The 22942-nt window shown below is 50.3% G+C and overlaps 1 protein-coding gene across 4 annotated transcripts in view; it reads left to right on the top strand.

Moving 5' to 3' along the window:
- The window catches only part of CRTAC1 (cartilage acidic protein 1), a 161842-nt gene that overhangs the window by 131094 nt on the left and 7806 nt on the right, over nucleotides 1-22942 (top strand). Inside the window, exons 11-15 of one of the 4 annotated variants that reach the window (XM_032281224.1) lie at nucleotides 441-609; nucleotides 10993-11138; nucleotides 12528-12570; nucleotides 14903-15046; nucleotides 15706-16200. In XM_032281224.1, the coding sequence (XP_032137115.1) occupies nucleotides 441-609; nucleotides 10993-11138; nucleotides 12528-12570; nucleotides 14903-15046; nucleotides 15706-15728 (525 nt within the window). In that variant the 3' untranslated portion in view covers nucleotides 15729-16200. Of the gene's footprint in view, nucleotides 1-440; nucleotides 610-10992; nucleotides 11139-12527; nucleotides 12571-14902; nucleotides 15047-15488; nucleotides 15666-15702; nucleotides 16201-22942 lie in introns of those variants that run through there. The other 3 variants (XM_032281223.1, XM_032281222.1, XM_032281221.1) reach the window with 3 other exon arrangements.

The raw sequence follows: 22942 nt of genomic DNA, 5'->3' as shown, positions 1-22942 counted from the left end.
CAGCCCAGCATGCTCTTGGGTACCTCGGGTTGGTGAGGGCAAGGCGCCGGGTGCTGTCTTGGCCAGCATGGTGGGTAATGGTATTCCTGGGCCCTGGAGAAGGAGGGAGGTAAATTCCAAGCAACACAGGAAAGCTCAGGAAGGGCCACCTCGGGAGAAGCCCTTGCTTCTCTGCCTTCCACTGTCATTTCTCTGCCAAACACTGTGCCCTGAGGCCCTTGGATTTTGTCTCCTTTGTCTGAAGTGCCTTTCCGTCATTCAGCCAATCTGTCTTTGCTTCATTCATTTTTCTTGCCTGGCTTCCTCTTTCTTTTTCCCCTGCCCACTTTCTTCTCTACCTCCTTCTTCCCCCTCTCCCGCTCCTGTCCTCCCTTGCTCCCTGCTCCTCCCACCCACCACGCTGATGCCCACTGTGTGTCTGCCTCTCTCCCTCCCTGCAGGGCTTCAACAACAACTGGCTGCGAGTGGTGCCACGCACCCGGTTTGGGGCCTTTGCCAGGGGGGCTAAGGTCGTGCTCTACACCAAGAAGAGCGGGGCCCACCTGAGGATCATCGACGGGGGCTCAGGCTACCTGTGCGAGATGGAGCCCGTGGCACATTTTGGCCTGGGTGAGTCGGAGTCCAGTGGGGATGGTGAGCTGTTATCAGGACAGCAGGATGCTGACTGATTCAGGGATTCACATCCTGAGCATCCTTGGGTGCTGCTCTACTGTGACAGCCATGGTGGACACCAGCTACTGGGGACAAGCCCTGCTCTGAAATAAGCCTGAGCTCAAGGGAAGGCAAGTGGGAAGAGCTGGTCAGATTTTCATGCATCTCACTTGCAGGAGTCCCCACCCCAGTGCCTCTGTGGAATTAGTTCACCTTGGGGTCAGAGTGTTTAATCCTCCATTTGTTCAAGGCTGTAGCCTTGTTCAAATGCTGGTCTGCACCAAACGTGTCCAAACCAGCTGTTTCCCTGGCCTCTTGGGAGCTGGTTCAGTCTTGAACAGAAGGCTTGGGAAGCCATGCATTCTCAACGGGAGTGAAGTCACTCCAAAGGGGAAAAAGTGAGTTCTTGGCAGGGGTGGGTGAATGACAAAATCCTATCTTTTTTATATATGCAAAAGCATCAGGGGCCGGGTGCAGTAGCTCATGCCTATAATCCTAACACTCTGGGAGGCTGAGGCAGGTGGATCCCTTGAGCTAAGGAGTTCAAGACCATCCTGGGAAATATGGCAAAACCTCATCTCTACCAAAAGTACATAAAACATAGCCAGGCGTGGTGGTGCATGCCTGTAGTCCTAGCTACTTGGGAGGCTGAGGCGGGAGGATCGCCTGAGCCCAGGGAGGTAGAGGCTACAGTAAGCTGTGATTGCACCAGCCTGAGCTGGAGTGAGTGAGACTCTGTCTCAAAAAATAAAAAAAGCATCAACATACATATAGCACATAAACAGATCTACAGTATACCTATGGCATTAATGGCACTGTCACTACACACCTATTAGAACAAAAATTAAAAATAGCGACAATACCAAATGCTGGCAAGGATCCAGGTAGCTTCTAGAGATCAGAGAAACTGGATCTCTCATAAATCGCTGGTGGAAATGTAAAATGGTACAGCTACCCTGGAAAATGGTTTGCCAGTTTATTTTAAGAAAACAAAACAAACCTAAGCAAACAATTACTATTCTATGACCCAACTGTCATGTCCCAAGCCATTTATCCCAGACCAATAAAAACTTATATCCACACAAAAACTTTTCCATTCGTTCATAGTGTCTTTATATTTAACAGCCCAGAGCTGGAAACAACCTAGGTGTTAATAGTTCAAGCAACTGTGATACAGCCTTTCCATGGACTATTACTCAGCTATGAGAAGCATAAACTATTGATACATGCAACAGTTGGGTAGATCTCCAGGGCTCTATGATGAGAGAGAAAAAGGGAGAAAAAGCTCATCTCCAAAGGTCACGTACCGTAGATTTTGTTTACATAACATTCTCAAAATGACAAAATGATAGAGATGGAAAACAGGCAGTTGGCAGGGCTTAGAGATGGTGGAAGGGAAAGGAGCAGGCGAGACTCTCAAGGGCAGCCTGAGGGGATCTCGGTGGTGATGAGACAGTTCTGTGCCTCGGTTGTGGTGGCTGCATGGATCTACACGTGTGTTAGAATGACACAGAACAAAACACATGCCTCGTACCAGGGTGGCTGCCCGGGCATGCAAGCTGCAGCCGTGGGGTGAACCTGGGTGAAGGGCACAGAGGAGCTCTCTGTACTATCTTGGCAATTTCCTATGAATCTATAATTATTTTAAAATACAACATTTTAAAATAAATGTATGGGGGGAATTGGGGAAAAAGTCTAAAGAGTCTTCTGGCAGGGTGAGGGGATTATAATGATGGAAAAAACATTGAGGAACATGGCAGGAGTGGGGAAGCCCAGAGCAGCTTCACTAAAACACCGTAGTTCAGAAAGCACTGAGTGGGTCAGGAAGGGCTGCACTGAGCTCCACTCATTCCCAGCTTTCAAACCAGACACCTTCCTCAGGTGTTCGCGCCTCGTGAGGTGATATCATTTTAATATAAAAGGAATAGACACTATGGTCTCAAATTAATAAATACAAATGTTAATATTATACATACATCATATGCGCAGAAAGAAAACTGAAAGGAAATGCAAAAAGTGAGAACAGCAATTCTGTGTGAGTGGCTGGATTAGTATAGTAACTCACTTATTCCAGACCCAGCGCCAAGCACTTCACTCTTATTACTCCATTTAATCCTCATGACTACCTTGTGAGATGAGCAATATTATCCGCATGTTACTCATGGGAAAACTGAAGATCAGAACAATTAAGAAACCTGCCAAGGTCACATGATACTTAAATGGCAGAGCTGGGATTCAAACCCAGGCTCTGTTGAGCACCTGATTTTTTTTTTCCATGTTTTGTTGTGTGTGTGCGCGCTCCAGTTTTTATAGGGAACACATAGTATTTATGTGTAGTCTGGAAAAGAAGCAATAAGTATTTAGGGGACCCAGGGCCTGGTTATATGATCATTTTCTTGGGCTATTTCACCCTGGATAGGTCAGCCTGAGGTTGGAGTGTTTATCACTCCTAAGGCAGCTATGTGCTAAGCTGACCCTAAAGGCACAAGTCACCTTTTAAATACATAGTCCTGTCTTGCAAAGTAGCAGTAGCTGACACTTATCAAGCAATTAGCATGTGCCAGGCACTGGTCTGAGTGGTTTGCCTAAGTCACTTCGTTTGATTCTTACAACTTGAAGAACCAGGTATCATAACCCACATCTTACAGGTCAGAAAACTGAGGCTGAGGTCAAGTAAGTTCCCCCAAACCACACCTCCACTGAGTAAGGAGAACTGGATTTGGATCCCACCTCCTTGAAGCCAAGGTCTGAGTTCTTGGCCATGACTCACCACCTGTGGTAGCTGCTTTGTGTGGCCAGCCAAGCACCAAGGTGACCACCGTGGCATCATAAGTGGTTGTTTATCCAGGTGTCTGACGACATCAACTCCCCCACCCCACTGTGTGGATAAGGACATGGAAGCTCACCTTGCAAATCAATGGCAAGGGCAGGATGGGGGCTGAGATTCTCCTGCCCCACATGTCAGGGGCTGCCTCTGCTGTTTTAAGAGGTGTGTTGGGGCCTCACTTGGCCCCTTCTCTGGCCAGAATCTGCCCTGCCAAGAGAATAGAATGCTTTCTTAACTGGAAAGCTCGGCCAGGTCGTGTGTGGGGTGAAGGGGGATCAAGCGCCCCTTCTGGGCCGCCTGCCCCCCATACTCAGGGTTATGTACACTGCGCCTCATCAAGAGCTCTGCCTGGTGCCAGTCCTTGCTATTTTGCAAAGCCCTGGGATTTGTTCTTGGTCTGAACTCTGGCTCAAACTGCTTTAAGGGGCCTCCTGGCAGACTCCTCTCTGTTGGCAGCATCCATTCCCAGCGGCACTGGAAGGCAGTTTGCTCTAGGGACAGGCCCCTTGGGTCACGAGGCGCCTCAGCAGGTGGCCAACCCAGCCACCATGGACACAGTGAGAGGCAGGACGCTGGCAGTTCCATCCCTGCAGCTCCAAGGCCCCTCCGGATCTCTTGTGAGTGGAGCTCAGTGTAGCCCTTCCTGACTGATGGCGGAGCCGGCAATGGAGCAGGAGTGAGGGCACCAGTGGAGAAGGCCAGCTGGAGGAAAGGACTGCAGGGAGAGAGAGCGGGGCAGACCGAAAGACAGAGATGGGCCTGGGGAAGACAGAGAGAGGTGGAGACATGGGGAAAGAGGCAGATCAGAAATGCCCCCTGCCCTCCAGGCTGGCAGTGGGGCAGAAGGCAGACGGACACGGGACTCTCCTGCGAGGCAGATCTGGACACACCGCCATACTGGCCGCATGGCCATGAGAGGACCCAGGCAAGAGAAATCAGTTTTGTTCTGGGCAGCTTCCCGGAGGAAGAGGGACTGGAATTGGGTCTAGTATAGTAGTATAGTAGAAGGCCTAAGGAGGCCTTCTAGGGTGGCATGGCCAAAGGCCCACAAGTGGAAAGATCCAGTCCAAAGAATGGGAATGCTTTGGAAAACTTCTTTTTTCTGATTATAAGAATAATGCGTATTGACTATAGGAAATTTAGAGAATTATTTTTAAAAGAAGTAAAAATTACTCATCATCTGACCACTATGTTTGGAATATTAAGGAAAAAGCAAATGTTTCTTCCTTCACCTTCCCTCAATACCATTTGATTAATTTAGTGACTACATATTTACTGAGCACCTACTGTGTGCCAGACACTAAACTGAAGATCCTTGCCACAAGCCATCCTACGTTCCAGTAGAAGGAGCTTATACACATAATACACATAGTAAATAGGCAAATGCAGAACAGAGGAATGGATTAGGAGTGCCAAGGGGAAGGGGCAAGGAGCAGTTTTCCAACACAGTGGTCCGGGTTGGACAGGCCATACTTGTGATAAGCTTTTATTATGTGTCATATGCACAGGAACGCACTTTCAGATATATACTTCTTGGCAATTTTCAAAATCAACATAATGTTACTTTCCAATTGTTTCTGTAACTTGCTTCCCCGTCCCCTACCCTTAACCATATGTTCAAGCCTGGGTGCAGTGGCTCACACCTATAATCCCAATGCTTTGGGAGGCCAAGGAGGGAGGATTGCTTGAGGCCAGGAGTTCAAGACCAGCTTGGGCAACATAGAGAGACCCTCTCTCTACAAAAATTAGGCCAGCATGGTGGTGCAAGACTATAGTCCCAGCTACTCAGGAGGCTGAGGCAGGAGGATCGCCCAGGAATTTGAGGCTGTAATGAGCTATGATCATAACACTGCACACTCCAGCTTGGGTAACAGAGTGAGAGCTGTCATATGCACATGTGTGTAAGAGAGAGAGAGAGAAGAGTGGGGAGGGGGTGTACATGAGAATGTGTGTGTGTGTGTGTGTGTGTGTGTGTGTGTGTGTGTGAGAGAGAGAGAGAATGTGTGTGTGTCTGTGTGTGTGTGTACACACTCTGGACAACATTGCACGTCTGTGCATATCTCTCGTTTCCTTTTAGTGCCGTGGAGTATTTCACTGAGAGGTGGCACTCACAGTCATAACCTATTTACCAAGTCCCCTCTGGATGGACAGTTAGATTGTTTCCAGTTCTCAGCAGTTGGGATGAGAAGTGGGGATGTCTACAACATGAATCTGAGAAAGGCCTGCCTTGAGGTCCCGTATGTAGCAGAAGTAGAGGCAGGGTCCAGCTGAGGCTGTCCCCAGAAGAGTGGGCTGAAGGGGAGGGGCCTGCACCCACAAAGCTTCAGCTCGCCTGCCTACAGGGCCCTGCCCCCTTCCTGCCTTCATGAGTCACGTGCTGGCTCCTTCGCAGCAAGGTGTGGTGCACGTGTGTAGGTACGTGGACATGTATGTGAGTCCACACGTGTGCCTTTCCCAGACAGCCTCAGTATTGCCCTGTGCACATCGCGTCCCAGAGGAGCAGACCCTCACCAGTACTCCCTACCTCCGTCCGCAGGCAGTGGGTGTCAGCATGGGGGTTCCCAGAGGGCCCACTCTGCTGTGCAGAGCTCTCACAGTGACATCTTGTTGTGGGATCCTCTCTCAGTGGACCCCGCCTTGCTCAGTGGAGCCTCCCACCATGTTCTGCAGCCCCTCTCCACCCTGGCCTGTCCCTGCTCCTCCTGCATGCAGGGTAAGCGTTTCTGCTTACAGCCCTTATCGACCGCTCCCCCACTGCCACCCTGGTTGCACGGAACCCACCCCCAAGCTCCACATGCCACCCTCCACTTCCCAGCTGGCAGCAGGCCAAGGCAGCCCACTCCCAAACCCAGAAAATAAAAACACCAATCATCTATTTGCCTCCACCAGACCCACTGGGAGTCACCCTATCCCCCACTCTCACCATCGCTGGTGTCCCCAGCCCCACCCCCACACGCCACCGTCTTTTCAGCTAATTGTTTGCAGGTGACTCAGAGCTGCCTTGCGGCTGGCTGGTGCTCATTTAGGGAAGGGAAATTCAGTGGCCCACATAAAAATTGCTTTATTAAAGTGCAAAAATATTCTACCAACTGTATTCCCACCATCTGTTTTGTTTGTAATTCTTCTGAAAAGTGTAATTCTCTCTGCCTCCTTGGCCTCTGTCTTTTAAAAGCTGGCAGAGGTGACTCACTGCTGCTCATGACCTCGTGTCTCTGCTGGTTAATGGGGGGTGCTCCTCTGCTCAGCCCTCCCCTACATACAGGCCTGGCAGCCTGGCCGGCTTCGAAGCTGCTGGTGTGCAGTGTCTGGGAGCCAGTCCCCCTAGGTTGTGCAGCCCAAGAAAGACTTAAGATGTTATGCAGACCACCTGGGCAGAGGGGTGGGCTGAGCCTAAGGACAGGAGACTGGGTTTCAGTTCTAGCTCAGATACCTGGAAGTCACTTCACCTTGTCAAGCCTCAATGTTGACATCTGGAGAATGGGGATAAAACACCCACCTCTTAGGTGTGAAGACTGAAGTCCCTCCCCTCCCTCTGATACACATTCTCCCACTCTTTTCCGCTTGGAACTTCTCCCTGATCTTCAGATGCAACTTGCCCTTCCACGCTGCTGTACCTTTGCCCACACTGTATCCTCTCCCTGGAATGCTCCTTCTTTCCTTTCTCCGCCTCACAAAGTCTTACTCCTCCTGCAATACCTAAATGAAATGACCCACATCTCTCACCACGTGGTAGCAGTGCTGTTGTGGCACGTCCCCAGCTTATAATAAGATCACTTGTATTCACTGTTCCCACGGGAATCATCAGAATGGGGGCTGGGTCTGTCTCATTCACTACTGAATCCCAAATCCCTGTGCAAAGCCTGGCATATGGTGGCTGCTGGGTGTGGGATAGGGTGGGCAGGGTAACAGGAGCATAGCAGATACGGGCCCTGGGATCTCTCAGTCTTAGCTGGGCAAATCACTGCACCTCTCCACGGCTCTGCCTTCTCATCTCTAAGGCGAAAACGATAACTTTGGCACCCTCCTCGTGGAAATGTGAAGTTTCAATGCATTAACATCGTAAAGCACCTGGTACGGCTTGGGGCACGTTGTCAGTGTTCACTGTTATTACCAGCACCTGAAAGCCCTTTGGGAACTGCAGGGAGACCCCGTGTCCGAGAGCTGATGGTGCTGGGGATGCTGAGGTGAACGGTGAACTCCTGCTCCATGGTAGAAAGGCTGCGCTTCCTGGGAGTGGTAAGGCTGTCAGCCAGCACCCCCATCTTACAGATGAAGAAACAGGGGCCCAGAGAGGAAGCCGAAGGCAGCAAAAAACAGCAGCAGAGGAGGGAGTCCTGCTGGTTGTGCTTTCTGAGGCCTGTTTATCTCATAGCCCCAGGTATCCTGCACCAGGTCTGTATCTGGAGGAAGTTGAGGAAGCAGGACTCAAAACTAAGTGGGGCCAGGCACGGTGGCTCCTGCCTATAATCCCAGCTCTTTGGGAGGCCGAGTAGGGTGAATCACCTGGTCAGGAGTTTGAGACCAGCCTAATGAACATGGAGAAACCCAATCTTTACTAAAAATACAAAATACAGATGCATGCTGTAATCAGGAGGCTGAGGCAGGAGAATCGCTTGGACACGGGGGGCAGAGGTTGCAGTGAGCCAAGATTGCACCATTGCACTCCAGCCTGGGCAAAAAGAGCAAAACTCCATCTCAAAAAAAGACTAAGTACCACATGCAAATCTGTGATTGTCTATGAATATTTGGTGACTCTTTTGAGTCCTTTGTGGCCCTTCAGTCAGACTGGAAAATATATTCCTGTAGCTGTTCTGCAGGCTTAGGTAAGAAACATTTGCCGTTGTCTCCTTCTAATGGCAAATGTTTACCTTTTACATGTGCCACTTAATTTGGGCACTATACACCCTGGAAATGCCAAATCTCTTGCACCTCAAATTTTTTTTCTATTTCAAATTAGAAAAAAATCTGACCAGGTGTGTTGGGTCACGCCTGTAATCCTAACACTTTAGGAGGCTGAGGAGGGTGAATCACTTGAAGTCAGGAGTTTGAGACCAGCCTGGCCAACATGGTGAAACCCCGTCTCTACTAAAAATACAAAAATTAGCCAGGTGTGGTGGTGCATGCCTGTCATCCCAGCTACTCAGGAGGTTGAGATAGGAGAATCACTCAAAGCCAGGAGGCGGAGGTTGCAATGAGCCGAGATCCCTCCACTGCACTCCAACCTGGGTGACAGAGCAAGACTCCGTCTCAAAAAAAAAAAAAAAAAAAAAAAATCTGTAGTTGGCACTCCCCAGTCCCATTTTCACCCCCATTCTGCAGAAGGAATTCTTATAGATTGAGGGATTGATAAGAAATAATTTGTTGCTTGATAAAGCAAAACCCAGAACAGTAAGGTTGGGCCTGGAAGGAGGGGATCTTCCTATGGGCAGAGAAACTGACCTTTGAGGACAAGCCTCTGCCTCTGAGCCTCTCCTGTTGCTGCTGTCTGCCATGCCCATGAAGGCAGGAGCTGCGTCTCCATGGACTCTTCCGAGTGTAGCCTCTGGTCCTGGCCCTTATAGACTCACAGCACGGCAGCAGCAAGGCTGGGACACTCCAGTGAGACTCCCCTGGAGGCCAGGGTGGGAGAACAAAAGGAGACCAAATACAGGAAGGATCTAGAAGCTGGGGTTGTGGCTCACAAGGCGTAACTCCCTCTGGAACCCCTCTCACTGCAGGTCCTCCAGCCAGCACCCCGGCTCCCTTCCTCCATGCCCACACAATGGTTTCTACTCGTAGTCTACACAGAGATTCTCCTCCAAGTCTGCATGTGGCCTCCAAAACCCCGTTGCTAAAATAGGGGAACCCCTTTTATACATCAAGATATTTTGCCCACTACCCTCCACTCCCATGGTAGCCATCGTCGTAAAATTCATTGGTGGATAGTAACGGCCAAAAGCGAATATACATTCAACAGCAATTTTAATTTGTTTTCTAACAGTATCTACATGTTAGGGAAAATAATAGTGCATATATGTGGGTGATGGATTATTTAGCCCGGGAATGGTGTTTGGGGGAGTGTGTTGATTTCTAGGCCCCCTGCGGGACCCTGTGTCCCCACATCTGCTCAGCCCTGGTGGGTGATAGAGTGAGCTGTGCCTTCCCCCTGTCTGCTGGGCCTGACCCTCCTTCCCAGGGGCTGACCTGAGAGCAGCCTCTCCCTGAAGGTGAGGCCCAGCCCCCGCCTCCTCCCCACTCCGATCCATCACCATTAGCCTGACCTTGCCACAGTGATGGCCTATTTCCTTACATAGGGAGCTGGGGCCAGCTTTGACAGTGCCGAAACATCTGACAAATCTTTCCAGCCTGCTTTCCACCAATGATATAGCACATTGCTTTAGGTATGTGTGCGAATGGATTCACTGTGAATGTCTCTGAGCTTCCCATTATCTTCTGTAAGCATCTTAGATTTGTAGAATGGGCTTTCTCCCCTGTCCTCCACCTGCCAGCTCTTTATCACTCCATCTTTTCTAAGGTTTGGTTTTTTTGTTGTTTTTCCCCCCACAAAAACAGAGTCTCAATATGTTGCCTAGGCTGGAATTGAAGTCCTGGGCTCAAGCGATCCTTCTGCCTCAACCTCCTGAGTAGCTGGGATTCCAGGCTTGAGCCCACCATGCCCAGCTCTTTTTCCAAGTTTTTATGTAGAGCTCAGTTCAAATGCCCGCTCCCTAAAGGGGAGTCCCTAATCACCTGACTAGAGAAGGCCCTGGCAACCCCCAGCTCCTCCTTACCCCCTTGCCTAACTTTGGTCAATATCTGACATGATTTATTTATTCGTCTGTTTGCTTGTCTCCGCATTTGGAATGGGAGCTCCTTGAGAACAGGGGTATCCCCAGTGACAAGAGAGAGCCTGGCCCCTAGCAGAGGTCAGTAAATAGAAATACAAGAAGCATTCCCAGGATGACAAAGCCAGTTAGCTGCAAAGCTGGGATTTGTCCCCAGGTCTCCCATCCACTCCCCGGCATGCTTTTTCCAACATACCAGGTAAGGGGTAGAGCCAAGATTTGAACCCCAGACTCCAAAGACAACTTGCTTATCACAGGCCTTACTATATCCTCCAATACAGCCTCCCGATGCTTGGCCTCTCTGCTAGAACATAAGTTTGAGAGCTGCACTATCCAACATGGCAGCCACCAGCCATGTGTGGCTTTTAAATGTAAATTAATTCAAGTTAACTAAAATTGAAAATTCACCTCCTCAACCACACAAGTCACACTTTAAGGGCTCAACAGGCCAGTGGCTACTGTACTAGACAGCACAAATGCAGAACATTTCCATCCTTGCAGACAGGTCTATGGGACAGCCTTGCTCCAGAGAGGAGAGACCTCAAATCTGTCTCATTCACCATTTCCCTAGCACTTACAACAGTGCCAATTCATGCCTGTATTCAATGGATCAATTTGTTGATGCTGATACTTCTGCTGAGAGCCTCCTGTTCTCCTCTGCTGCTGACGCTCTCTCCTTCTGTCCCTCAGGGAAAGATGAAGCCAGCAGTGTGGAGGTGACGTGGCCAGATGGCAAGATGGTGAGCCGGAACGTGGCCAGCGGGGAGATGAACTCGGTGCTGGAGATCCCCTACCCCCGGGATGAGGACACACTTCAGGACCCAGCCCCCCTGGAGGTGGGCAAAGGCATCTGGGCCTCATAACCAGAAAAGCAGGCACCACCCACAACCCCACGGGCTGAAGCTGGGTTCCCAGGAATCTGTAAACTCAGCCTCTAGAGTGATGGAAATCTTCTTGGCAAAGCGAAGGCTTCATGCTGATCCCTCCATTTGTAGTTTGCACAACACCATCACACCCACGTCTCTTCTGCTTCTCACAGAAGCCCTGGTGTATTGGCAGGGCAAGCATTTTTGCACCCCTTTTTCAGAGGAAGAAAACCGAGGTTAAGAGAGGAAACCCACCAAGGCCCACCAAGGCTGCACAGCCAGTTGTAAGCAGAGTTAAGAGATGACCCCAGGTCTCCTGCTGCCCTCCTGGTTCTTTCCAGTCTCTGACAAGACCTCTTGTTGCCCCAGGGTGGGACTCAGAGCCTGCAGCAGGGCCCCTCTAGGGGCTCTTTGAGAAGCAGTTCCGGACCCACCTTGGCAGTGTCCTTCCAACTCTGATGGGGTTCACTTGGTGGCAAGTAACAGGAACCCACCCAAAATCACACAAATGAAGGGGGCTTATAAGAAGGGTTACTCACAAAACTCAGGAGAGCTCAGGATGAGTAGGAACTGTGGCAGCTTGATGGCCTTAGCCCTAGAAGCTCAAGGACCTTTGTCAGTGCACTGGCTTTGGGAGGAGAGGGGGCTTCTCTTCCCCAACAATCCCCATCCACCCACCTCATTCGTCGGTATGATGGATTGACATTTTGTGTCGTGTGTTACATTTTGAGTCCCCTGCCCCAACCCAGGCTGCTGTCTCTGAGACCCCCATATGGGCATGGCAGAGCCCCCACAGCCTGGCAAGACCAGCTCCCAACTCTCAAGTCTCTGAGTCAGTTTGTTCAAATTCTTGCTACAAAGCCTTGAGTCTTCTCTCCTGCTGGGATGTCCACCCATCGGCCCTGGCCAGAGAGGTGGGACACAAGCATGGCTATGGGCACCCGCCCATGTGAGGGGGAAGTTCTCGGAGAAGGGGGTGTGGGCAGTGAGCAGATGCCTCAAAAAGCATCTCCCAGCCCTCATTACACTTTGACCTGACAGACCCAGCCTCAGTCTCAGGGCAATGCTACAAGAGGGACAGTTCTGTTGGGCATCCCAGCTCCGGCACGTGGATCCCCTACACAGGGAAATGAGCAAGAGTCTGAACTGTATCCATTCATGGCCTTCCCCTGGGGCTCTTGTTCTCAGCGCAAAGGAAGGGTTCTACAAGGGAGGGGGATCTCCCCAGGCCCAGAGCGCAGAGAGTGGCACCTCACACTGTGGTTAGGGCGACAGCTGCTCTGTGGCCATGACTAGGAAGGGAACCTGGGATGGGACCTTCTCAACTCACTCATGTCTCTGCTTCTGCCCACCTTGCAGTGCGGCCAAGGATTCTCCCAGCAGGAAAATGGCCATTGCATGGGTGAGTTGCCTGCAGGCACCAGGGTGTGGGGCAGAGGAATCTCCCTGGGGAATGCCCGCCTGACCCATGGCAAGGCCCACTGTGCAAGAAAGGGGTGGAAAGGCGGACAGAAGAGGGTGTTGTTTGTCCTGGGACTCCAGATGCCAAGACAACCGCCACATGACTCACCAGGGTGAGAGTTATGTTACTGACCCACAGGCTGAATCACTGTGGTTCTGGGAACTGGCAGTGCTTCCCTGCCGTGAGTACCGAGAAAGTGCACATGGGAAGGAGACATGCCACCACCCTGGCACAGGGGAATAGCCACACACCATGGTCAGCCAGTGGAGCAGCAAGCAAGGAGGCTGGCAGGCAAGGGCGGGCATTGTCAAGGGCATTGGGGCAAAATAGTGTATGGAGTGTGGTAGCAGTGTGGAAGAAAGACTGCAGCCTGGCGCAGTACTGGGGCAGGCAGGCAGCTGCAGCACTACCAGGATGGCAGCTCCTTGAGGGTCCAAAAACCTTCTGAAAGTCCCCAAGGGCCTGGAATGGGAAGGGGCAGCCTAGAAGCTCAGTGTCCAGGAGACCTTCACCCCAACACTTGCCATCCCAGTGACCAGCAATGAGGGGTCAGGCCAAGGATCCCTCCTTCCTTGAACACTTATCCAGCATTCTTCCCAAAACTACTCTGCAGCCACTCATTAGCTCTTTGCTACTGAGATACAGGAGTAAACAGACAGATACCACTCTCAGGAGCTGAAAACCAATGGCGAGCCACACAAGTAAACAGCTGACAACCACACAGTGTGATCACAGCCCAGATAGGGGAGGGCAAGGGCTTGGAGCCTACAAAGCAGTAGTCCTAAACCAGTCTAGGGAGGGTCCTAGAGGGTGCCCTAGAGAAAGTGAGGTCTAAGCTGGGCCCTGAGGGATGAGGAGGAGTTCGGCAGGCATAGAGAGGGGAGGCAGGGTTCTAGTGAAGGGCACTGTCTGGACAAAGGAGCGCAGGTGGGGAGGTGCACGAGCAGTGCTGTCAAGGGTGGCTGGAGGAGGAAATGACTCCCCTGCACTCTCCACATCCCCACCCAGCCCCACTCCAAACACACAGTGCACGTGCACAGAAATTCCAGAGTCTTCTCTCCCTGCTGCAAGGACCCTTTGAGGTCACCAGTTCAGCCTCCTCTTCCTTTTCATCACCCAACAGGCAGTGATGTGCCTTGTATACAGCAGGTGCCGTGCTGGGAGTGGGGAATATAGGCCAAGTTCCACCTCCCCCACAGGGGCATCCATTTAGTGCAGGGAGACAGATCCTGAACGCATGACCACACAGCTGGACAAGATGATTTCAGGACCCTCTGAGCAAGGTGCTCCCTGGAGACTGTTCCAGACACAACGGTCTGGGAGGAAGACTTTGAGCTGAGACCTAAAGGATGGGAAGGATCCAGGCCCAGAAAGAGCTGAGGGAAGGGAAGGAGCTAAAAGCAGGAGGCAGGACAAAGCCTTCATGTGTCGAGGAAGAGGAGGGAGGCCAGCGTGGTCTGGAGATAATGGAGAGTCTGTGAGGCTCCCATAGGGAGTCTTCATTTTGCTAGTAGGAGCCTTAGAAGCTAAATGGAGAGTGATATGATGTGATTCACATTTTTAAAGGCTCACTTTAGCTGCTGAATTGCAGAGTGGATTGGAGGGAAGTGGGAAAGGCAGGTATTCTGAGGAGGCAGCTGCAGAAATCCAGGCAAGAGATCACAATGGTTGGAGATTGGGTGCTGGCAGAGGAGTGAGAAAGAGGTGACAGACAGAGGTGGACTGTGGGGCAGAGTGGACAGGCTCTGCTGTGAAATTGCGCAGGGGGTAAGAAAGACGGAGGAATCAGGGTCGCTCTGATTACTCCTTGAGCAGCTGATAGATGAAGGGGATATCGATTGAGCTAGAGAAGACAGAACAGAGGGCAAGAGAGGTTTAAGGGCAGGGCAGAATCTGGAGCTCTATTTCGGACATATTAAGCATGAGGTGCATCTTAGACATCCAACTGGAGCTGTTAAGTAGGTCATGAGTCATTGTACTCACGAGTGTGCAGCCACGGGGAAAGGTTGTGACTGGAGATAGAACTTTTGGAATCATCCATGTGTGAAGACATCACCCAGAATGATTGTGGTAGATAGAAGAGAGGACCCAGGACCACGCCTGAGTGCCCCTCAGCATGTAAAGACCAAGTACACGAGGAGCCAGCCAAGGGAGCTGAAGCCCAGAGAGGAAGGCACATTCCCAAAGCCAGACCATATATGGGGCAGACAGAGCCTGGGCCAGGACTTGCTGCCCCACACCTTCATGGTGAGTGGTTCCCCTCGCCTTGCAGACACCAATGAATGCATCCAGTTTCCATTCGTGTGCCCTCGAGACAAGCCCGTATGTGTCAACACCTATGGAAGCTACAGGTGCCGGACCAACAAGAGGTGCAGTCGGGGCTATGAGCCCAACGAGGATGGCACGGCCTGTGTGGGTGAGTGGGACCCCAGCCAGAGTCCAGTAGTGACGGGAAGTTGCCTTCCATTGGGGAGCTCTGAGTAGGCCCCAGATCAAGGTCCCTAGCCCCTTCCTTCTTTTGGCTGGATAGTGTCTCCTTTAACCCACACTGGGTCTCCAGGGAAGACCATGGCAGAGGCTTGGAGAAGCCCCATCACTTCTACCATCACCTGAAGGGTCGGGGGATGCTGTGTCCTGAGGCTATCACTCTTCTTACCTTTCCTAAAACAAGTGTTCCTGCCTTGAAGTCAGCCCATATTTTCATAGCTGGGATGTAAACTAACTCCTACTACTCATCTTTGGCTGAATTTCTAAACTGGTAATTTCTTCTTCCCAAACTCTTTCCTCTACCTCCACCCTGTCCCCACCCCCTTTCTCTTTTTCCCATTTTCTATCTCCCTGTCCCATCCTTTTTGCAGCTCAAGTGGCCTTTTTAGGTGGGTATTCTTCCGCCGCCTTTAGAATCTCTGAGCCTCTCTCTCGGGCCTCATATCTTTCTCTAGGCCTTGGACTTTGCCTTCAGTTATATGCACTTTAAATCCCATCAATAAAGGAAAAAAACAAAACTAAACTAACAGCCTTTGTGGAAAACTAAATCTCTCTCCTGCTGCCTGTCTCTCTCTCCACGCCCAGTAGATTCTGCTGCGTGCTCCCTCTGAATGGACAGCAGGGGTGGCCATCTTTGAAAAGGGAAAGTTGGGAGATACTGACGCAACCTTAGTTGTTTATGAAGCCTTTCTTTGCATGTTTTCTGAGAAAACAGAAAAGGAAAGTCTCCCCAACACCCCATCCAGCCTCCCTCACTCCTTCAGAAGAATCAAGATAGTCTTGTATCCTCCAGTGTCTCGTGAGCACGGTATTTTGCCCTTAACAAAGATGGCTCCCAGGTGGTTGCTTGCTGGTTGATCCGATGATGTACCATGTGCCTGCTGGTTTGGCCTATGCTGTTTCTGCTTTTTGTCCCTGTCTTCCTGTGCTAGAGAAAGCCTTACTGGTGTTGGTGGTGGTGATGGGAGGGAAAAGCGTGGTCCTTTGGGACTCTTGATAAAAATGTTATCATTTGAACTTGCTAAACCTTCCAGCCTCTTTTCTGGAGAAATGTTATGCCAATAAACTCTCTGCTAGATATTAGTGCCAAGCTGATGAAAAAAAAGGGTTTGGGGTAAGTAGAACTGATTAGAATGCTAAATTAGCAGCAGGCCTTCCACCATGGGATGCTTCGACAGCAGATCATCACACAGAGCAGGTATCACCCCCAGGCACCAGCAGAGGTTTGGTTGTGTACAACAGTGTTCACATTTCAGGGAGCAGGTTTTGGGCCAAGTGAAGGATGTGTGATGAGTGAGGGGCAGAAATGGAGTGTGCATTCTGGGCCTTTTACCTGCAGGAAGTCACTTCTCCATGCTGGGCCTCGGTTTCCCTAATGTAAATGGCAAGAGTGTTGGGCTGATGTATCCCTAAGGGGCCTTTCCTTTCTAAGACTCCTCACTGTCTGGCTGGACCTAGGCATGGCTCATCTCAAGTTACTCTGATTTCTAGAAAGAACTTTGCTGCTTGGTCTCTGCAATCTGCTTAGAAAATGGAGTGTTCCTGTAGCCAGAACACCCTTTGGGAATGATGTAACGCCATAGAATATGCTCACAACCAGCCTCAGTAGTGAGGGCTTGTTATAAAACATAGATCTATTCTTCATGGGGAAAAAAATCATCCCAGGATATAATAAAATCACACTTAAGAATGCAGCAACCCTTTTAAAAACATATTTAACAACAACAACAAAAAAAAACCCTACCGTTTTCTGATATCATAGTAATACTCCTAATAAATCACAAAATATGAATTCATTGTAGCTAGTGCTGTTTTTACACTCAGAACAGGAGCATAAATGAAAAGTTTTTAAATGAAAACAGCTACAATTTCCCTGAAAAGCATACACCAACTTAAAAATCATTCCACTTCTAGAAAGCCCATTCCTGTGTATTGACATAGAATTAAAGATCTGAAAGGGCTCCAGAGACAAGGCTCAGGGAGCTGAAGTGTTCAAGGTCACAGAGCCCACTGTCCCCCAGCCAGGGCCGGAGCCCTTTCCCACCACACCATCTTGTCAGAGGGGTAACAGGGAGCGCTGTCACTGTTCGGACTATTCCCTGGTCCTTCTGGAAACTGCTGCCTTTTTAAAAATGAACAAGTGGAGAATCTAAGATGGTGAAATAAGTAAAACCCAAAACCCACGGAGGAATGGTTCCGAATGCAGTGGTCAATGACAAGATAACACTGCCCATCGACTGGCCATACACAACAGCACAAGAAGTAAGGGACAGGCGAACTACAGAGACAGCCTGCCAAGCACATTAGGGGGTTCAGGGTGACAGCAGACTTCAGATGATGCCTTATAGGTGATAACCAATAAATGCCTGCACACTGAGTTTTATGTAACAGGGTATATCTGTGTCATGTGACCGTGTTGGGCGGGTGGGGTCCGGTGAGTTACAGAGGCCTTCTAAGTTCCCACAGCTGATAAGAGCACCACCATAGCACTCAGACTCCAGGATAAGGCTTCCGTTTGATTCATTCATGAGTTCAACAAATAATGATTGAGCACCTACAATGTGCCAAATAATCGGCTAGGCTCTAAGCCTACAATGGCAAGTGAAGGTAACAATGGCAAGCAAAAGTAATATTTGTTGAGCCCCTACTATGTGCCTGATACTGAGAGGCTCTAGGCATACAACGGTAAGTGAAAGTAATATTGATTGAGCTCCTATTATGAGCCAGGTACTGAGCCAGGCCTGGTATATAATGGTATATAATAGGTATATAATGGTAAGTGAAGGTGACATGGTTGCCGCCCCTATGCTGCCTTCCCTCCAGCCAGGTAGAGGAGTCAAGTGCATGGGATGGGAGTGGTACACCAAGGGGCTTTCTAAAAAGTCAAGCTGAATTATCAGGTTGCTATACCAAAAAGCAAGCTCTCTGCAGTCATTCATTTACATATTCATTCAGCAAACATTTATTAAGAATATCCTGTATGACAAGCACTAGGTTCCTCCCACAAGGAATGTGATAAGGACCCTCTAATGACGTGGACAAGTCCCCTGCCTCCAAGATGCTTGTGTTAAAAGAAATACAAGGCTGAAAGATACAGAGGACAGGTGGATATCGAACCCACTCAACATTACTTACCCCCACCACCCAAAAAAAGACAGGGCCTCCTCATTGGGCTAGCAATACAGGCTTTCTGGGCAGGTGCCTCAAATTCAGTGCATCTACTGGTCTATGCTATACCAGTCACAGGTTTGTGGGTGCAAAGCCACCCCCAAGCTACCCAGGCTCAGCACTCCAGTCCCCCTCTTTCTTCTAATCCCTTTCTCTGAGACCCATGGGAGCCCAAACCCTTCCCTTCTCCTCCTGTGCACAGATAAGTCTGTCTTTTCCCTGTCCCTTAGCCCCACCTGGGCTCCTGACATCTTTGTTGGCTTATGCTACACTTGAATTTGTAACAAAAATAGCAAATGCCTTTAGGGGCAGTCAAGTAATGAAATGGACCCAGAAGGGATTATGCAAATGGGAAGCTTGTGCCCCACCTGCCTGCGCAAGGCAGCCACAACTCCAGCAGCAAGGTGGGCCAGTGATGCCACAACCCCCCATTTTGCAAGAAAAGTCAAATAATAATACCATTTTTATTCTGCTCAAGTACCCCTTAAAGTGACAATAATGGCTTACATTTAGTGGGCTCAGCATGTCTGGGTTGAATCTAAACTCTTTAAAATAATCATCTCATTTAATCCTCACAATAATCTCAAGAGGAAGGTGCTGTAATTATCTCAAGTTTGCAGATAAGCTAAATGGTTTGTGTAGGGTCACACAGCCTGGACAGATGAAGGCAGGATCGGATCCCGGGAGTCTGGCTATCGGCTGGCACTCTCACCTACCACTCCCTTCTTCATTTGGGGTGGTGAATTGGCTTAAGCAAAAGCCACAGTCGCTCATGTTGCCCAGAATCAAGAGCAGGGTTTGGAAGGGAAAAATGGAGCCCCTGGAGGCCGAGTGATCTGTAACAGTCCTCCCCACGATCACATTCAAGTCTGCAAGAAGAGATGGCAGTGCTCGCTGATGTTGAGAGTTCCCTCGCCAGGCGGGCTCAGCCAGCCTTCGCTGAGGCAGAATGGTGAACCATCCACCAGGCCTCTTCAAGCATCTACGCGGTTGCCAACCCTATTCTGGGAAGGTGCCATTCGGAGGGCCAGGAGTTTGATTATGTGTCACTCTGGCTGCTATGGCCCCCTCCCAGGGTCTGGGCATCACACCCAGACCAGTGCCTCTGGACCTCGGCCCAAGCAGGAACTCCACTCCAGAATCCAAGAGCCCCGTGGAGGAAAGAAGATGAGCGCTTCGTTTTCACAGGGAGCCAGCCAAGTTCTTCCAACAGATTCCAGGCTGATACCTCCACCCAGATTTGCAGCCCAGAAGGCAAACTGAGCCCCTCCCTTCCTCCCTGTCCCCAGGGCCAGCCTTCTATGAGGCCAGAACCCCAGCCACAGGGGCCAGGAACCAGCCAGGGGTTGCTGCTGTGTCTCCGTAGCAACAGGCACATCCTGGAAGGAAGGCAAGAAAACATAGGCTGGTTAACACCACAGATTATGCCAGCCCTTCCCACCGTGGCTTGCCCTCTAAGGAACTACTGTTGACAGTGAACTGGTCAAAAAATCGGCCATCAGAGGGAAAATGAGATGCAAGAGAGAAGAAAAACATCCTCCGGGAAAGCACCTAACATTTACGCAATGCCTGCCATATGCCAAGAACTTTACAACCATGTCTCCATGAATCCTCACACCCATCCCACAACATAAATGTTATTAGTCTATTTTATTACCAAAGAAACTGAGGCTCAGAAACAGTAAGTTACGCAAGGTCACATAACTAGTTAAAGTGGCAAGAGCTGTAATTCAAACTCATGACTAGCTCCAAAGCCTGGGTTCTTAAGCCTTGTGCTGTTCAATCTCCTGGTAACTGACACCTGGGGAAGTTATTTAACCGGTTTTTCATGCGAGTACAGTGACTGAATGCCTACTATGTGCTGGGTGTTGTTCTAGTGGCTTGGGATATACATCTGTGACCAACACTAGCAAAGGTCTCTGCCTTAGCAAGGCACAGCAGGCATTAGACAATACCCAGAATAAGGAAAGTCTGTGCGTGTTACAGCATGATACGTGCTATGGACAGCTGGAGAAGAGTAGCATCAGGGCCATTTGGGAGAGCGGGATGGAGGCGGAATGCCATTTTAAACAGGGTGGGTGAGGGTCGGCCTCTCTGAGAAAGAGGCATTGAGCAAAGACTTAAAGTAGGTAAGATGTCTTTGAACCTCAATTTTCCCATCTGCAAGATGGGGATAGTACCTCAGAGAGTTATTATATTAGACTTGACATGGTGCCTGTCACAGAGAAAGCCCCCAACAAATTAGAGTTTGATTATTATTAAGTAGCCATGTTTAGGAAGAAGCCCTGGGCCCATTCAGTGCCAAAGCTCCTGTGCTTCCCGGTGCACCCTGCTGCCACCCAGGACACCTGCAGTGAGAGACACGGGGAGGACAGGGGCCACCTCCAAGGAACTGACAGATTCAACAGAAAAAGACGGCAAATGGCCATAAGGGGCAGAGCCACCCTTCCTGGGGCCTGGGCTGTGCTATGTTCAGCAGAATTCTCAAGTAGTGCCATTCCCAGAGAGAACAGTCATAAAACAAGGTGAACTGAGCCGGGCAGGCATGGCATGGACTGGGACACACAGAGCAGAGGTCACCGGGAGCTAGTGAGCTGGCCTGGGTATTTGGCCCTCAACAATCTCAGAATCCTAGAGCTTTAAATCCAAGAACACCTGAGAAATCATCTAGTCCTGTCCCATCCTTTTCAGACGTGGAAACCAAGGCCCAAAAAGGAGCTGCATCTTTCCCAAGGCACCTGTGCCCTGCGTCTGGTCCTTTTTCCTGCTCAGCCTGTTTCTCAAAAGACCTCAGCTACCAGACTGCTCCCAGCACCCTTCTCCAGAAAGCTCCAAGTATTCCAGAAGCCTAAATGTATGAACAAGTTCAGGAATAAGAGAGGCAGGGCTTGTCCTTCCCACTTTGCTGACATGGAAACTGAGTCAGGATACATGCCCACCAAGTAACAGAAGAACCACACTTGGACCTTGGAACACCGCCGAGATTAAACACAGATCTGAACGGAGGTCCCGAGTGCAGAGAGGAGCCTGTTCAGCTGTGAGGAGGGACACAGGGTCAGGAGAACGGTATGGCAGATGAAGAATCTGTATCACCCCTTCCCAGAACGTCCCACCCAGAGCCTCACGCCATCTGCCTGCCTGCCAACAGGAAAGCAGTCTGGGGCCAGAATAATTCCCCTAAAGGCAGCTGCTTCTCCTTCTTCATGGCCAGCCCCAGAGCAGCCAGGAAAGATCTCACCCCCCAGAGTCATTTAATGCACTCTCCACCCAAATCTAAGAACTGACTTCCCTCCCTCCACCCCAGACCTGGCTGCAGAGCTCATGGAACAGAGGAAAAGCACATCCTCATTCCCCAATTGCTTGTGGGAACCATGGCAGAGGGACAAGTTTAAGCCAAAGGAAGGAACGTGAGCCAAACACACACCCTCTCTGCAGTTCACATCCCCAGACTCAAGGTTTAGAGCCCTGGAAGGCTGACATAAGAAAGAGAGGGAAAAGGAAACCTGGGGCCGCCCTCGGGGCACACAGCCATCAGAGAGTCTCAGTACCTCCTCCCACTGCAAAGGTGTCTCATGTGCCAAAATGCCTTGTTCTTTCTTAGAGCTATGCACAAATCCTATGGCCCTCCTCTCTCCCTTCCTTTTACCTGTCCTTAAAATTTTCTCTTCACCCTGAAACTCTGGGGTCAGATGGACTTCAAGTCCAGACCCTCCACCCAGGCATTCTCAAGTAGCCTTAAGCAAGTTATTCCATCTCTGAGCCTCAGTTTCTTCACCCACAAAATGGAGGCAGTTATAAAATCCTCGTAGCCTTGCGAGGCTTCATCGAGGTAAAGCCTGTAAGGCACTTGCTGCAGCCTGAGTGATGAAATGCAGATACTGTCATAAAATCTGTACCAGGACCTTTCACCTCCCGGTTTCGCTTCCAGCAATCCCTGACTTTACAGCAATCCATAAGCTATTAACTGGGGCAATATTAGACCTATAAGGATTCTTCCCAACAAGACACATCCATCACTCAGAGTTACAAATGCAGAGCTCATTTGGGGACTGGGTTAACACAGCTCTTCCCTTTGAAGAGCTCCAGCCCTATATTTAGATCTGCACTGGGGAGCCCAGGGGCGATCGGTACCCATCCATTCACCTGCCTCTCCATCGTCTGCGAGGATCCATCTCAAGCCAGGCAGGCCTCTCACTCATCTCCGATCTATCAGTCATCTCCCTACACCCGTCTTCTCTGTATCCATCCACTTACCCAGCCAGCCAGCCGCTCACAGTAGTTCACTCTGTAGGCCCCGAGGCCCTGATCTCCCAAGCAAAGCATTCAGCACCAGAAGGATTTCACCACCTCAAAATGGTGTTCGGGGAATGCCTGGCAGGGCTGACTAGGGGGGGACGCACGCTTCCTACCCTCCTCTCCCAGGACAGGTAGAGGTCATGAGTGGAACCACAATGTCACAGCCAGGACAGCATCACTGAGAGCTGCTGCCCAGCTCAGGGAGTGGCCTGGGGTCACTACAACCGCTCTTTAACTGAGTTATAGGTGACCACTTGCAGGTGGCAGGTGGATTGTATCCTTCAGTGGCTACTGCCTGTATGCATTTTTCTGAGCTGCTTCTCAGTGGCACATTGCCCCAGGGGTTCGCAGATGACATATC

This window comes from Sapajus apella, unplaced genomic scaffold (assembly GCF_009761245.1).
Source record: "Sapajus apella isolate SASKATOON/1434 unplaced genomic scaffold, GSC_monkey_1.0 scaffold13, whole genome shotgun sequence".
Lineage (NCBI taxonomy): Eukaryota > Metazoa > Chordata > Mammalia > Primates > Cebidae > Sapajus > Sapajus apella.
The sequence above is the reverse complement of the archived record's forward strand: the minus strand, read 5'-3'. Positions and strand labels throughout refer to the sequence as shown.